A 15,429-nucleotide genomic window follows, 5' to 3' on the forward strand; every position below is an offset into this window, starting at 1 on the left:
ATCTCTGCAGTTTATCCAGAGTGATCATGGGCCTCTTGGCTGTGTCTCTGAACAGTTTTCTCCTTGTTTGAGAAGAAAGTATGGAAGGACGGCCGGGTCTTGGTAGATTTGCAGTGGTCTGATGCTCCTTCCATTTCAATATGATGGCTTGCACAGTGCTCCTTGAGATGTTTAAAGCTTGGGAAATCTTTTTGTATCCAAATCCGGCTTTAAACTTCTCCACAACAGTATCTCGGACCTGCCTGGTGTGTTCCTTGGTTTTCATAATGCTCTCTGCACTTTCAACAGAACCCTGAGACTATCACAGAGCAGGTGCATTTATATGTAGACTTGATTACACACAGGTGGATTCTATTTATCATCATCGGTCATTTAGGACAACATTGGATCATTCAGAGATCCTCACTGAACTTCTGGAGTGAGTTTGCTGCACTGAAAGTAAAGGGGCCGAATAATATTGCACGCCCCACTTTTCAGTTTTTTATTTGTTAAAAAAGTTTAAATTATCCAATAAATGTTGTTCCACTTCATGATTGTGTCCCACTTGTTGTTGATTCTTGACAAAAAAATTAAATTTCATATCTTTATGTTTGAAGCCTGAAATGTGGTGAAAGGTTGCAAGGTTCAAGGGGGCCGAATACTTTTCCAAGGCACTGTAAAAGTAATGTCCATGTCAGAGTCACTGTCGTCACTGTAGCGTGCCATAGTGCTTTAATTATTTGGTATGATTTGGGGAAAACTCCCATGAAGAATAGTCAACAAAAAAGATAACAATAGTCATCCAAATCCGCGTTTTTTTCACTCACTCGAAGATCCAGGAATTAGACGAATCCCATGATAACGTTGCAGCTGCGATCAGGCTGTCGAATCCACAAAATAGACAGATCTGAAAAGCCGCTGTGAGACCGTCGAATCCAGAAAATAGAAAGATCCGAAACCAATATTGCAGCTGCGGTGGGACCTTCGGATCCAGAACATAGACGGATCCCGTACTTGACTAAGGATCCAGGAAAAATGTTTGTTCGCCAGTTGTAACGTGTGGTATGTAGGATACGTGCATACAGGCACCAAAAAGGGGAGAATCTTCCACTTATGCACATTTTTTCACAAAAAAATAATAATTCCACCTTGACCACTCACGTCACTCCCCTTGTTTCAATTTGACTGGAAATTGCATCCAAAAGCAGCACATCGTGGCATTTTACTCCGCGAGTTTAGGCAGCAATACGCAATTGTTGTATACGCTACACATTTGGAAAGATCCCCTTTCCGTCATCACTGCGAGCCCGCAAAACATGGCGCCAACTATCGGTCAAAATGTGTTCTAAATATTATAAAATATTGCCATTGATTTAACATTTTATGTGTTTCTAACAATATATTTTAGTACAAGAGAACAATTGTGGTTTATTAGAGCCTACATGTATTTAAGGCAGAGGATCACTTTAAATGCATTTATTGTTCTTGTTAAATGAAAGTGCGATTCTGCATACATTTAAGAAACTGTGGAATTCTATTTTGTATTCACATTTAATACTCTTTTGAAAGTGCAATCTTAGAAAGCCTATGTTTTACATCTCCTAAAATATATTCTGCAACGCATTAAATGTTCTTAATCCGATTACTCGAGTATTCGAACTAATTGATAGATCAGTATAGCATGAGGTGCATGGAGTGCTACTGGGTATACAAAGTATACTTCTGGTGCTCTCATCATCAAGACCTTGATGAAGGCCTACATGGCCAAAACATGTCGGCATTTTTCATCTGAACAAAGCCATGATTTAATAAAGGTTTTTTATTTTTCCACTCCCTGAGTGCCTCATTTTTTAAAATCATAATTGATAGATTATTCGAGAACTTAAATAATCAATATCTGCTGCCTTATTCTAGATGTAGTTTCGTAAACTGAACATTTCTTAAATAGAGATGCGTTTTCCATGTAAGTGCCCTAATCCATTCCAAATTCACGCATAAATCTTCTATAAAGCATAAAAATCCATAGTCCATCGTGAATAAAAGTTAAGATACTCAAGTAACGCTGTCGGAACACCCCATGGTCCGAGGGGCAAATGAATAGGATGCTGGGATACACATACAGTAGGGGTCCCTTTTAGCCAATTGGATGCTTGAAAGATACTACGCAATAGCCAATGGGAGAGCAGCTATAAGTATGTTACGTGTAATAAACTCTGGGATCTGCGCGTAGCAGCCCATACTGGATTTTTGCCTTTTGTATCCTGAAATTTCGTAACAAGAGGCAATATTTTCCTGTGGAGGGGTGCTGTAACTAAGCCTGTCGCTATATGCAATAATTCCATTTATCGCACAATAAATAAAAATGAAGCCGGTCATTTTTACGCTGCGATTTATCGCTTCGCGTGCACGTGCGTATGCGCGTGCGGCAGACGTGCTGTTAAAAGTTCGGATTCCTTGTTACCAACTGCGCAAAATGCACCTTCGTTCCAGGTCCGGCAAAAAATAGCGCCGGAGCCAATCGTTCCCATTAGATCAACGTATACCGGCCGAGTAAGTGCTCCGGATTGACTGCGGACCATCTCCAGCGTGCCGGTGTTGTTGACGTTTGGGTGCTCCCGTCAGGGGTTACATTTCACGCGGGGCGGCTGTTTTTCGGCGCAACACCGGATATTTACAACGAAGTCCGCGAAAATATTGTTACCAACTTGGCTGCTCCGGACAACCTCGCTTTGACAACGGACAGTTGAATGGACATGATGAACATTGAGTGGCAAATTAGCTGTGCTTCAAATTCGTCCTGTTTATAAAAGTCGATTGTCATATGCTGGTGTTGTGTAGTAAAGAGCAGACGTGACTTCTGTGGCGTTTGTTAACTTTTTTAATGCGCGCACACACTAGACATCATGAAATAGCAAACTATATGTGTGTACGTGACACAGATGGATTCGGACCACAAATAGGATGTCTTGCTCATGTAGTAAACCTAGCTGCTAAGAAAGCTGTGGCAATCAACAGTGTGCCCTGCCTCACTTAACAAACAGTAAAGATTGTTCTCAGCACTTTTATACAAAAGTTCTTCAGATCAGTAAGAAGTAAGCACATAAATATTATGCACTAAAATGCATGTTTATATGATGGCAATTTAATTTTTGCTCATTGGGGGGGGGGGGGGTGCAATTGTTATTTTTTTTTTTCAGAGCATTAAATGTATTGAATCGGATCGAAAATCGTGTCCCCCGTATCGAAAATCGTACCGAACCGTGACTTAACTGTCTCGTTGCATCTGTATGGAACACCATAGCAGAAGCTATGAGGGGAAACGTTTTCAATTGCCTAAATGCATAAGTTATTAAGTGCAATTTTTTTTTTCTTGAAAAACACATTTTATTTATTCTGTGTTTCTGTGCGGTATTAATATTGTTGTCTTTTACTTAAGAGGCATGGTCTATTCATTGTTTTTAGTTGTGATTTCTTAAAGAGTATTTTTTAATTTAAGAGTAAACATTTATCGCGTTTAAGTGGGTGTACTTGATCTATTAATATATAGTGTATTCTCAATGTGTTATTTTAAATTATACAATAATATCGCATATCGCTAAAATTTGTTATTGCGACAGGCCTAGCTGTAATCGGAAAATCCCGTATTTAGAGACATTCATAAGTGGAGGTATCACTGTACATGTGTATACAGTAGACACGTTTAATAATCGTTGCCTCCTTTGTCTTCTATTGTCTGCTCTCCTTTCCCCGCTCCACGAAACAAGGAAATGTCGTCTGCCTTTAAATCTGTCGTCTTGTTACTAAACTGTGTTCTCTGCCAGTCTCCTTGTTAGACGCATGATGTAGTCACCTATGGAAACTATTGTTGCACCTCAAAGATGGGACTGCCGAGTTGTCTTTCAGTCTTCCCAATTTTTATTTTGCTCTTTCTCCCGCATGCGGCAAGCGTTGTGTCTCACTGAGACTTCACTTCTTCTTCACCACGGAGATGTGTTCAAAGTCCCCTCTGCAATAACATTTGCGCAAATGAGGATTCTAATTATAATGCGGAAATACAAATTAAATTGAGAGCACACAAAAATTATAAAGCAATGAGTGAAAACAAAGTATACAGATGAGGCACATGTGAAACCAAGAAAACAAATTGTCATCATTCTGAACATGCTTTTGACTCAAGCTTAGCTCAAATCTCATTATTACCTTCAAACAGGCCATAATTACTGCTGTGCCCTCTGTGATTTGTTGTTTTCACCAGTTTTCGCCATTTTATTTTGCTATAGGTGGGTGTGGCGAGTAAACTGGCACAGGTTACATCTCAGCAGTTTTTATCAGGCGCTTTACTCATGTGCGATGACGACTGCCCGGGAAGGGTGGCTCCTGTTACTACTTGCGAGGCTGTAGTTACAGTGGGGCAAATAAGTATTTAGTCAACCACTAATTGTGCAAGTTCTCCCACTTGAAAATATTAAAGAGGCCTGTAACTGTCAACATGGGTAAACCTCAACCATGACAGGCAGAATGTGTGGGGAAAAAAAATAAAAAATCAAATTGTTTGATTTTTAAAGAATTCATTTGCAAATCATGCTGGAAAAAAAGTATTTGGTCAATACCAAAAGGTCATCTCAATACTTTGTTATGTACCCTATGTTGGCAATAACGGAGCCAAACGTTTTCTGTAACTCTTCACAAGCTTTTCACACACTATTGCTGGCATTTTGGCCCATTCCTCCATGCAGCTCTCCGCTAAAGCAGTGATGTTTTGGGGCTGTCGTTGGGCAACACGGACTTTCAATTCCCTCCACAGATTTTCTGTGGGGATGAGATCTGGAGACTGGCTAGGCCACTCCAGGACCTTAAAATGCTTCTTACGAAGCCACTCCTTTGTTGCCCTTGCTGATGGAAGCAGATTTTCACTCAAAATCTCTCGATACATGGCTCCATTCATTCTTTCCTTTACACGGATCAGTCGTCCTGGTCCCTTTGCAGAAAAACAGCCCCAAAGTATGATGTTTCCACCCCCATGCTTCACAGTGGGTATGGTGTTCTTCGGATGCAATTCAGTATTCTTTCTCCTCCAAACACGAGAACCTGTGTTTCTACCAAAAAGTTCTATTTTGGTTTCACATGACCATAACATATTCTCCCAGTCCTCTTCTGGATCATCCAAATGCTCTCTAGCGAACCGCAGCCGGGCCTGGACGTGTACTGGCTTCAGCAGAGGGACACGTCTGGCAGTGCAGGATTTGAGTTCCTGTTGATGCATTGTGTTACTGATAGTAGCCTTTGTCCCAGCTCTCTGTAGATCATTCACTAGGTCCCCCCGAGTGGTTCTGGGATTTTTGCTCACCGTTGTTGTTATCATTTTGATGCCACGGGGTGAGATCTTGCATGGAGCCCCAGATCGAGGAAGATTATCAGTGGTCTTGTATGTGTTCCATTTTCTAAGAATTGCTCCCACAGTTAATTTCTTTACACCAAGCGTTTTACCTATTGCAGATTAAGTCTTCCCGGCCTGGTGCAGGTCTACAATTTTGTCTCTGGTGTCCTTCGACAGCTCTTTGGTCTTGACCATAGTGGAGTTTGGAGTGTGACTGACTGAGGTTGTGGACAGGTGTCTTTTATACCGATAATGAGTTAAAACAGGTGCCATTAATACAGGTAACGAGTGTAGCCTCGTTAGACCTCGTTAGAAGTTAGACCTCTGACAGCGAGAAATCTTGCTTGTTTGTAGGTGACCGAATACTTATTTTCCACTCTAATTTGGAAATAAATTCTTTAAAAATCAAACAATGTCTTTTCGAGTAGGAGAACTTGCACAATTGGTGGTTGACTAAATACTTATTTGCCCCACTGTATAGTAAGTGAGTACTCAGGGTACTACAGTCCAAAACCAGCCGGCAACAAAAGACTGACAGCAATCTTTCGCTGCTAGCCTGTCCTAGTTGAAATGGATTGGACGTCTAGCGCTGTCAATGGCAGCCAACAATTTAAATGAGTGCCCAATAAAAGGTAAATGAGTCAACTTTTCACTATTTGACGAGGCCGTTGGGTTGTCTTCCTCTTTTTCCAGGTGGGAACTGTCTGCCATGACCACTAACAGCAACATCAGCCGGCCAATCGTCTCCCCTCATGGCTGACTTGAAGCTGAATGTGAAGCCGAAGCAGATTTTTGTTGTTGTTGTCGGATCCAGCTGAGCATGGAGGGACTGTTTTTTCAAATACAGATCTGTGCTGGATTTAACCTCCCTATTTATCCGAAATGTCCTTCAATGGACTTGTTTGGACTCAGTGGACATTCTCCAGCTCAGGACAATTCTCATGAGGAAAAGAAAACCATGGGACCTGCTCACCCTCTCCCTTTTTGTCTCTTTAATTCAATCAGCTGATGATAATCATAGACTTTGAAGCACAGGAGGGACTAAGATATATACGTATAAATGAGAAACGCTAATGTTGATGTCATCAAACACAACTAAGCTTCTCTAAGAGACAAATCTGAACTATCGCTAAATAAAAAGACTTCAGTGGTCATGAGAATGTATATTAATATAAACGCATACCATGCCCGTGTGCAGCTGATGTGTCAATAATCTAACTTGTGTTTTTGTGTTCAGGGACCTTGTTAATGGGTGCTGTACTGGTTTTAAAATACTACTTTTGTGCCGTGTCTTCACACCAGGCACCAGCACCCCACTGCCCCACTGTAGTGACTCAAAACTCGTTTAGTAGAGTTGTGTAGTCCATCTCCCTCCCCGATTAAGGCCTTCCCATGTCACTACAGAAATTTGTGGCCGTTTTGAACTACTAACCACCACTTGAGTGTTCTTTTCTGTGCCAAATGTTGAAATGAATCATAATAAAATTACCGGGACATAGTGGCATTTACTCACACTGAACACTTACAGTAAGTTGAATATGCATCACCAAGCTCTTGCTCTTTCAGACAATCCAAGTGGTGTCGCACGCTTTTCTCATAACCTGTTTTTTCACTCCAGGAGAGTGTGCATGTGCTTTTTCCACTATTTAATGTTGATACAACTGCGTAAGGGCTGCCTTAAAATGTCCATCTCTAAAACAAATGTTCTTCATCCACATTCAGTTGGTAATCAATACTGTATTTGGATCTCATGATAGTTAGCAGGTCCCTTGAAATTAGCATTATTAATTAATTAGTGCAAAACCCATTCCCATTTTTGAAAGAAAAATATGAAGGGGTGGTTATTTTGGTGTAGTGGTATTTTTTTTTTCCACTCATGTCACTGCGAAAGACTTGCACAGTAATGTATGTTTAACAGGAATCATTGACCCACTGCCATTTTGTGTCACTTAATTGAGACTAGGCTGGGGAAAAAAATGCTTTACCTCATTGCCTGCCATTGATGACAATAGATGTCCATTTTGACAGGGAAGGGCGAATGAACGTTCGTCCACCCATTTTAAATGGATTGGACGTCCAGTGCCGTCAATGGCAGCCTATGAGTTGATAGTAACTCTTGTAAGTTGTCAACTCCATATTTATAACATCAATACTCTGTGTGTTACGTCAAGCCAGTAGACCTACTTTTAATTGTATTTTAATATATGACAACACAGCTACTCTGATAATGATTCATACACATCCAATAAGCCAATGCTTATGTTACTGAGACGGGTGTTTGTTGAAATATTTTGATCTTATATTTTGAATGCCTGTGATGTAACTCACCCTTTAAAATACCGTTTTAAAAGAAGTTGAAGGGGTGTGCCTTGCTTTTCAAAATGGCTAATGCTGTCGGACTGTTGTGCCAGCAACTGTATGGCCACTGACATGGCATAGTAGTGTAGTGTATCTGTTGGTTTCTTCCGAAAAATGAAGAAACCAAATGAAGTTTAGAGTGTATTCAACATTCTGTCACCCATATACATGCTTACCTTTTTTTCCCCAACTGTTGGGTAAGACATCCTGTGCAATATGCTTTATAAAAAGGTCAATAATAAATCGGTAATAAATCTAAACTTATTTGACTACAGTATGTATTTGTGCTGCGAAAAAATCACTGCAAACGCCAATTCAGCTATTGTACAGTGGTTTGGAAAAAGTATCTGAACCTTTTGGAATTTCTTACATTTCTGCAAAAAAAATCAAATGTGATCTGTTCTTTGTCAAAATCACACAAATTGAAAAAGTGCTTTAACTAAAACCACCCAAACATTTATAGATTTTCATATTTTAATGAGGATAGTATGACAGAAGAGGGAAAAATAAGTAAACCATCACATTTAATATTTTGTGGCCCCTCTTTTGGCAGCAATAATTTCAACCAGACGCTTCCTGTAGCTGCAGATCAGTCTGGCACATCATTCAGAACTAATCTTGGCCCGTTCTTCTCTACAAAACCGGTGTAGTTCAGTCAGATTCCTGGGACGTTAGGCATGAATCACTGTGCTTAGGTCATGCCACAGCATCTCAATGGGGTACAAGTCATGACTGTGACTTAACAACTCCAGAACGTGTATTTTGTTCTTCTGAAAACATTCTGAAGTTGATTTACTTCTGTGTTTTGGTTCATTTTCTTGTTGCAGCATCCATCCTCTTTTTAGCTTCAACTGTCTTACAGACAGCCTCAGGTTTTCCTGCAAAAATTCCTGATAAACGCTTGAATTCATTCTTCCATTAATGATTGCAAGTTGTCCATGCCCTGAGGTAGCAAAACAGCCCCATATTATGATGCTCCCTCCACCATGCTTCACGGTGGAGATAAAGTGTTGATGTGGGTGAGCTGTTCCATTCTTCCTCCACACGATGATGTGTGTTACTCCCAAACAATTCAACTTTGATTTCATCAGTCCACAAAATATTTTGCCATAACTTCTGTGCAGTGTCCAAGTGCGTTTTTGCGAACATTAAACAAGCAACAATGTTTGTTTTTTTTTTTTGTTTTTTTTGACAGCAGTGGCTTCCTCTGTGGAGTCCTCCCATGAACACCATTCTGGACAAGTTTTACATATAGATGGATGATGCGTGCACAGAGATATTGGATAGTGCCAGTGATTTCTGTAAGTCTTTAGCAGACACTCTAGGTTCTTTTTTTTAGCTCTCTGAGTATTCTGAGCTGAACTGTTGGCATCATTTTTGGTGGACGGCCACTCCATTTGTAGACAACTTCTCTGACTGTCAAATAATGAACATCCAGACTTTTAGAGATGGTTTTGTAGCCTTTCCCAGCTTTATACAAATCAACAATCCTTGACAGCAGGTCTTCAGACAACTCTTTTGACTGAGCCATGATGCACACAATTCTTCTCAAAGAGACAATTCTTACCAGGTATGTGTTTTATAGTGGGGAGGGCAGCTTTAAATCACTCATTAGTGATTGGGCACACATCTGACTTCAATTGTTTGGTAAAAAAAATGGTTTCAATTGCTCTTTAAGTCTCCTTAGGCAGAGGGTTGACATTTTATCCCCCTTCTGTCATTGCATGTTATCGTCATTAAAATATGAAAACCTATAAATGTTTGGATGGTTTTGAATTAAAGCAGACACCGTTTTTCATCTGTGTGATTTTGACAAAGATCACATTTGATGGCGATTTTATGCAGAAATGTGAGAAATTCCAAAAGATTCACATACCTTTTCATACCACTGTATTACAGCACCAACAGGGCTGCTATTTTTCCCGAAAAAACAAAAAACTTTGATGCTAATTAGTGAAATTACACCAGTGACAATGACCCATTTTTCTGATGTAAAGAACTTTTTTCAAAGCTTTTAAAAGATAATTACATGAATTTGACCAAATAACTTGTACGAAGTAAGAAAAAATACATATTGGCCACATTGTTTGAGTGGTCGTTGAAACTAAATTCATCTAAATAATTAGTATTTTTTAACTTTTAATTTTCTCTCACATTAGTCTTTAAGAATCTATTTCTTTGCCACTTCTTGACTTGATGTACTTTTTGAAGAGTCAGAAATGATTGTCGTTTGAAGTTCCACTTCCATGGAAAAAAGCAACAGCAAGATAAGGCCACTATCATTCTTAATTTCTGAAAGATTGATCTTTAATAAAGCATAAGGTGCTTTAACAATTCGGATTTTAAGTGCATACAAATCAATCTCATTCCATTTTTTTTTTCATATACATTTTTCATGTTTCAGTTCAATTTGTTCGGCCTATAATTAAATTTTTTTTTTTTTTTTTAATAAGAGTCAAACTATCATGGTATGAGAAACTTTACAAAAACTTATTTTAACTAGACGCTGTAATTTTCTGGAGAGATTACTATGGGGCTTTGCTGTGGGGAGATACAGATCTTGGACCTGCCCAGGTTTATTCGGGGACAATATCAGGTCACTTCCTGTTGATTTGGGGACATTTGGGGGACACGTCCTGTTGATATCAGGTCGCTTCCTTTTGATTAAGAGACTTTTGGGGTACACGTCCAGTTTATATCAAGTCACTTCCTGGAGGGACATTTCGGGGAAACGTCCAGTTGATATCTAGTCATTTACTGTTGATTTTGGGACATGTCCTGGTGATATCAGGTCAATACAATGTAAATGCCATTCAAAAGAAATGGGAAATTTGAACTTACATCGCTGTTAATGGCATCGACTTACATATGCATCAATAGCATCCAAGTACCGTGGTACCTCGACATACGATCGCTTCGACACACAATCTTTTCAACATCCGACGTAATATTTGACTCGCCATTTGTTTCTACATCCGACGACATGCTCGAAATGCGGCGATTTTTGACAGTGCCGCAGTTTCTTTGTTTTGTTTTCTTTATTTATTCCATCAACTTGTGCAACACTGATGCCAGAATCAAAACAGGAAGTAAAATAGAACCACGCTCTCTTGTTCAGCGTCACGTCAGCCGTTCCGGTACAGCAAAAAAAGTAGAACCCGATGCGTTGCATTATAACAGGAATTATTATCATTATTTTATTATTCTAGTTTTTATTAATTATTTGTTTTGCTATATGTAATTGCCTTTTGTAATAGTAACAGGAGTATTTATTAAGGATTTAGTGTAGGTTTTTGGGCTGTGAAACGAATTAATGGAATTATAATGTCTTCCTATAGGAAAATCCTGCTCGACATACGACCATTTCAACTTACAAACAAGGTCCTGGAACGAATTAACTTCGTATGTTGAGGTACCACTGTACATTGGCATCAATAGAATGGACATACATGGCTGTCAATGACATCTGTGTACAAGGGTGTCAATGCAAAGTAAATGCCATTTGAAATGAATGGGACATTTGGACTTACATCGCCGTCAATGGCATCGACTTACATCTGCGTCAATGGAATCCAAGTACATTGGAATCAATAGAATTGACATAAATTGCCGTCACTGGCATCAGTGTCCAAGGGCGTCAATGCAATGTAAATGAGCCGAAGAAACGCCATTTAAAAATAAAAAAATAAAGAAATTTCATTGTATGGGCCTTTGCAAATAACTGGTAAAATAATTTCAATTCCTCAATTACCCCTTCTTCCTATGAGAGTTGCAGGGATGCTGGAGCCTATTCTGGCTGTCTACGGGCAGGAGGCATAGCACACCCAGAACAACCGATCACACCACATAGACATACAGCCATTCACACAATACTACCTGCAATGTAGTCAGGCATACGTACTACTAATGACTTGTTTTGCGAATAAAATGGCATTAATATCTGCCCTACCAAAGGTCTTCCTAAATGCCACAGATACTGTATATGAAAGTGTAATGTTTATCTGTGCATTACAGAAAATAATGAACTTTATTACAATCTGCTAATTTTTTTAGAAGGACTAGTATGTGCATATATATTAGGGATGTCCCGATCCGATCGGAAATCCGGCTAATCGCACCATTTTTCAGAGGATTGGAATTTGGTAAATAGGATCACGTTTTTAATTTTAAAAAATATATATTTGTTTTTCTGCTTCATGCCCGTACAGACTCTAAGCCTCCCTTCTCCTATGCAGTGCAGCTTGCGTTTGGTACTTGAAATTAACGATTATTATGCTGTTTTAACCATCTGAAAAGTTAAAACTGTACCCTTGAAGATTATTTACAGTGCAGGTAGTTATTCAATTGTCTTCTCAGCACACGTCATTGCCAAGGTTACACTGATGGAACTCATCCATTTCCCCATACTTGAAAACATACAGCACTAAATTTTGAGGCAATGAACCTCATGTCTTGAGGCGGTTTTATCTCCTGACTGCACGTTCCGGTTCCAGCTCCATTTGTATCACTTCAGGACTTTGAACCTCTCAATTTAATGCTTCCTGTTCAACTCCAGAGCATTGTCTGATAGCCCTCAATGTCTCCACCGCTGGGCACCCCCACCCATAACGCCCATTGACTTTGAGTCGCACGCGTGCGGCTGCTAGTCGTTGCCCCTACCACCAATATTAGTGTCCTGGCAGTGTGTTCCTGTCTGTCACCAGCCCTCAGCTATAAAGTCACTGTTATCTCCACAGTTAAGTGCAGGCTACAGACGGAGGGTGAGCTCAAAGTGAGGCAGTAGAGACACCCTGTCCCGCCTGGCCCCACAACACACAGGAAGCAGGGCAACGCCGGGTCCCTCTGTCTGGCCCCGGAGCCCTCCTCGCTCCACGACGCAGGCGTTAATGCGGGGAGAGCCTCGGCCAAATTACTCCCTAATTTCCCTTTAGGACTCAGACGATCCCATCGGTCCTTGAGAATCAGACTGAGGATTTGCGCCGAGTGGTTTGTTTTGTCTCTTCCCGCCGTGTCCTGCTCCAATTCCATCACTCAAGTTCTAGTTTTGGGCTCACGGCCACTAAATTGGGGGATTTGAGAGAAGGAGCGTTTAAAGAGCCCCAGGAGAATAGATACTGGAGCCTGAAAAAACATCACAATTTTCAAGGAAGGGCATCGTAGAAAAGCATGGCCGCAGTTGATGGGGAGCATATTAAAATGCGAGCGAGTGGGACGCTCATAACCTCTTCATCTGCTGAAGGATTTCTTTCAGAGTGACTGGAATCAGTGTGTTACATTTTAAAAAACTGTAGCTTGCATTCGCGGATTAATTGAGTGACTAAGGCACTCCCCGAAGACAAACTGGCAGATGATTGGCTTTAACGACTAGTCACAAATCAGTGATGCATCCACATACCACGTACTGCCGTTTTTTGAATAATGATGTTGTCGTATTTCAAAACCTCTAAAAGGCTAAAAAAAAAAATGAAAACCAAAGGTGTGTTTTATCATTGTTTAATATATAGAGTATGACGAAAGATGAAAACAAACATCATCAAAGGAGTCAAGCTAATTGGCGGTAATTGGTGCTACTTTACATCAGAATTTGTCAATATTTAATGACACTATAAATTATTCAGACATAAAACACACTTGAATATCAACAATTTATTCATGTTTCTCTGGTTCCTGACAATTTTAACTAATCACTATGAATGAAGATGGCCTTATGTATGATTAATGTGACTACAAAAGTTTTAACAAAAACTCTAAATGGGAGCTACGCTATTTGGCAGGCAGGAAGTAACTTCCTGTTCTTATCTAATGACTTACAGTAGTTTATGAAATCCTGTTTCAATTTTTTTTTCTTTCATATTTTCAAATGTAGTCGCTGATGTTGGCTTCAGATGGTGTTTTTCAATATATGAGCTCATTTCAATTGACTCTTTGACTGACATTGGCGATGATAGACGCCCAATCATGTGGCTTTTTTCATCCTTCTGCTTTGATTTGAAATTACAGTGATCCCTCGTTTTTCACGGTTAATGAGGACCAGAGCCACCCTGATGAGTGAAAAACTGCAAAGTCGCGCCCCCCCCCCCCCCCCATTAAAAAAAATGTGAGTAATGTATTAATTCAGATTTAGCATTGGAAAGAGATACATATAAGACATGACCTTTCTCCCCAAGGTATAATTTAAAAAATATATATGTGTATGGCGGAAAATACATATGGCTGAAAATCAGTTTCTGCTCTTGCACCCCTCTTTAAAATAAACTGCTGTATTTTAAGCCAAAAGAACTGATGTGTTTGATATACTGTAGACATATTGTTCTGTCTCAAAAGTGAGCAGATATTAGAAGTATTAGCAGTATATCGTTTCATGGGACAACATTGAAAAAATGCCCGTCTCAATCTCTGCAGCAATGATGACAGCACTCCTGTAACGAGTCACATGACATTTTGGAGGGAAAATTACAGACAGTACACAATTTGGACATTTTTAGGGATGTACGTAGTTTCTACTTTTTGTTGCCAGGGGTTTGGATATCAATGGCTTTGTTTTGAGTTATTTTGAGGGGAAAATAAGTTAACTCTATTATATAAGCTGCACACAGACTGCTTTTCATTTTGTCAATGTGTCAGTGTTGTCCCATGAAAAGATATACTTAAATTTCTGCAGAAATGCAAGGGGTGTACTCACTTTTGTGATACACTGTATGCTGCCATAGCAGTTTCATGGCGCATTAAGCCCCCAAACTATTTTTAATTTGTCCCTTTTACACGGAGATCCCTGTTTACAAACACCGCGCAACCGCTTTTGTTTCAACCTAGCCATAAAAAGAAGGTAATTATATTTATTACTAGAAATGTCTATCATTTTAGCGTAGAATCATTAATTGATGTCCAATATTTAGTTTAAAAAAAAAACAAATGACTTTATAAAATTATTCACTCGCATATTTGAAACCTTTAAACAAATTACGTCACAATGAAAAAAATAGTGTCTGTAAATTGGTCACGGATATCTACCTCATAACTATCACTTAATTGTATTTTTTTGTTACAGTCACATTTTCCCCATAATTTTAGATGATAAATAATCGATCCAAACAAAAAAAATTGCATAAAAAAAAAAATTTAAGGGTAAATATTTGAAAAAGTACATCTCAACCACTCCTTGATGTCTTTGATTTCTGCATTGCGACCTTTTTTATATTGCCGTGTTTCACCCATAAAATCCCCCAAAAGTCCGGCTGTGGCCATTCACAGCTGTGTCTTGACAATCACTGAGACATGCTACACAAAGTACGCGATAATATCTCGTTAAAATCAAAATAAAATGGTCTCTCATGCTCTGACCTCGTGTTAGGGTTTAGGGGTTTCCATTTTTATTTATTTACTTATTTTTAAATCCCACCTGTTCAAAATTTTTCTTCCCCCAGAAAATTGAGATTTTAAGCTTTCCAATCATGTATCAGACATGAATATAGGACAATTTTGAAATTTGGCCAAATTTAAGGTCTCAGAGCGGAACTTCAAGTCATCTTTGTGTTTTCCGCCATACATATACGTATACATAAATAAATAATATGTATTTGTGTATTTTAATAAATGGTTTTTAAGCACTTCAAATATAATAATTATGATAAGTTTTAAGCAAGTTACTGTCTCACTTATTTTTAAACGAGTAAAGTAGAAAATTTTTTGTCTTTATTAAATGCTTGATTGAGTCC

General features: G+C 39.2%; 1 protein-coding gene across 3 annotated transcripts in view; it reads left to right on the forward strand.

The window, feature by feature from the left end:
• Nucleotides 1–8,036, forward strand: part of klhdc3 (kelch domain containing 3) — a 52,837-nt gene extending 44,801 nt beyond the window's left edge. For all 3 annotated transcript variants that reach the window (XM_057849182.1, XM_057849181.1, XM_057849180.1), the window contains exon 11: nucleotides 6,050–8,036. In XM_057849182.1, the coding sequence (XP_057705165.1) occupies nucleotides 6,050–6,116 (67 nt within the window). In that variant the 3' untranslated portion in view covers nucleotides 6,117–8,036. The remainder of the gene's footprint in view (nucleotides 1–6,049) is intronic.
• Nucleotides 8,037–15,429: the final 7,393 nt, after the last annotated feature.

This window comes from Corythoichthys intestinalis, chromosome 10 (assembly GCF_030265065.1).
Source record: "Corythoichthys intestinalis isolate RoL2023-P3 chromosome 10, ASM3026506v1, whole genome shotgun sequence".
In the NCBI taxonomy this organism is placed as follows: domain Eukaryota; kingdom Metazoa; phylum Chordata; class Actinopteri; order Syngnathiformes; family Syngnathidae; genus Corythoichthys; species Corythoichthys intestinalis.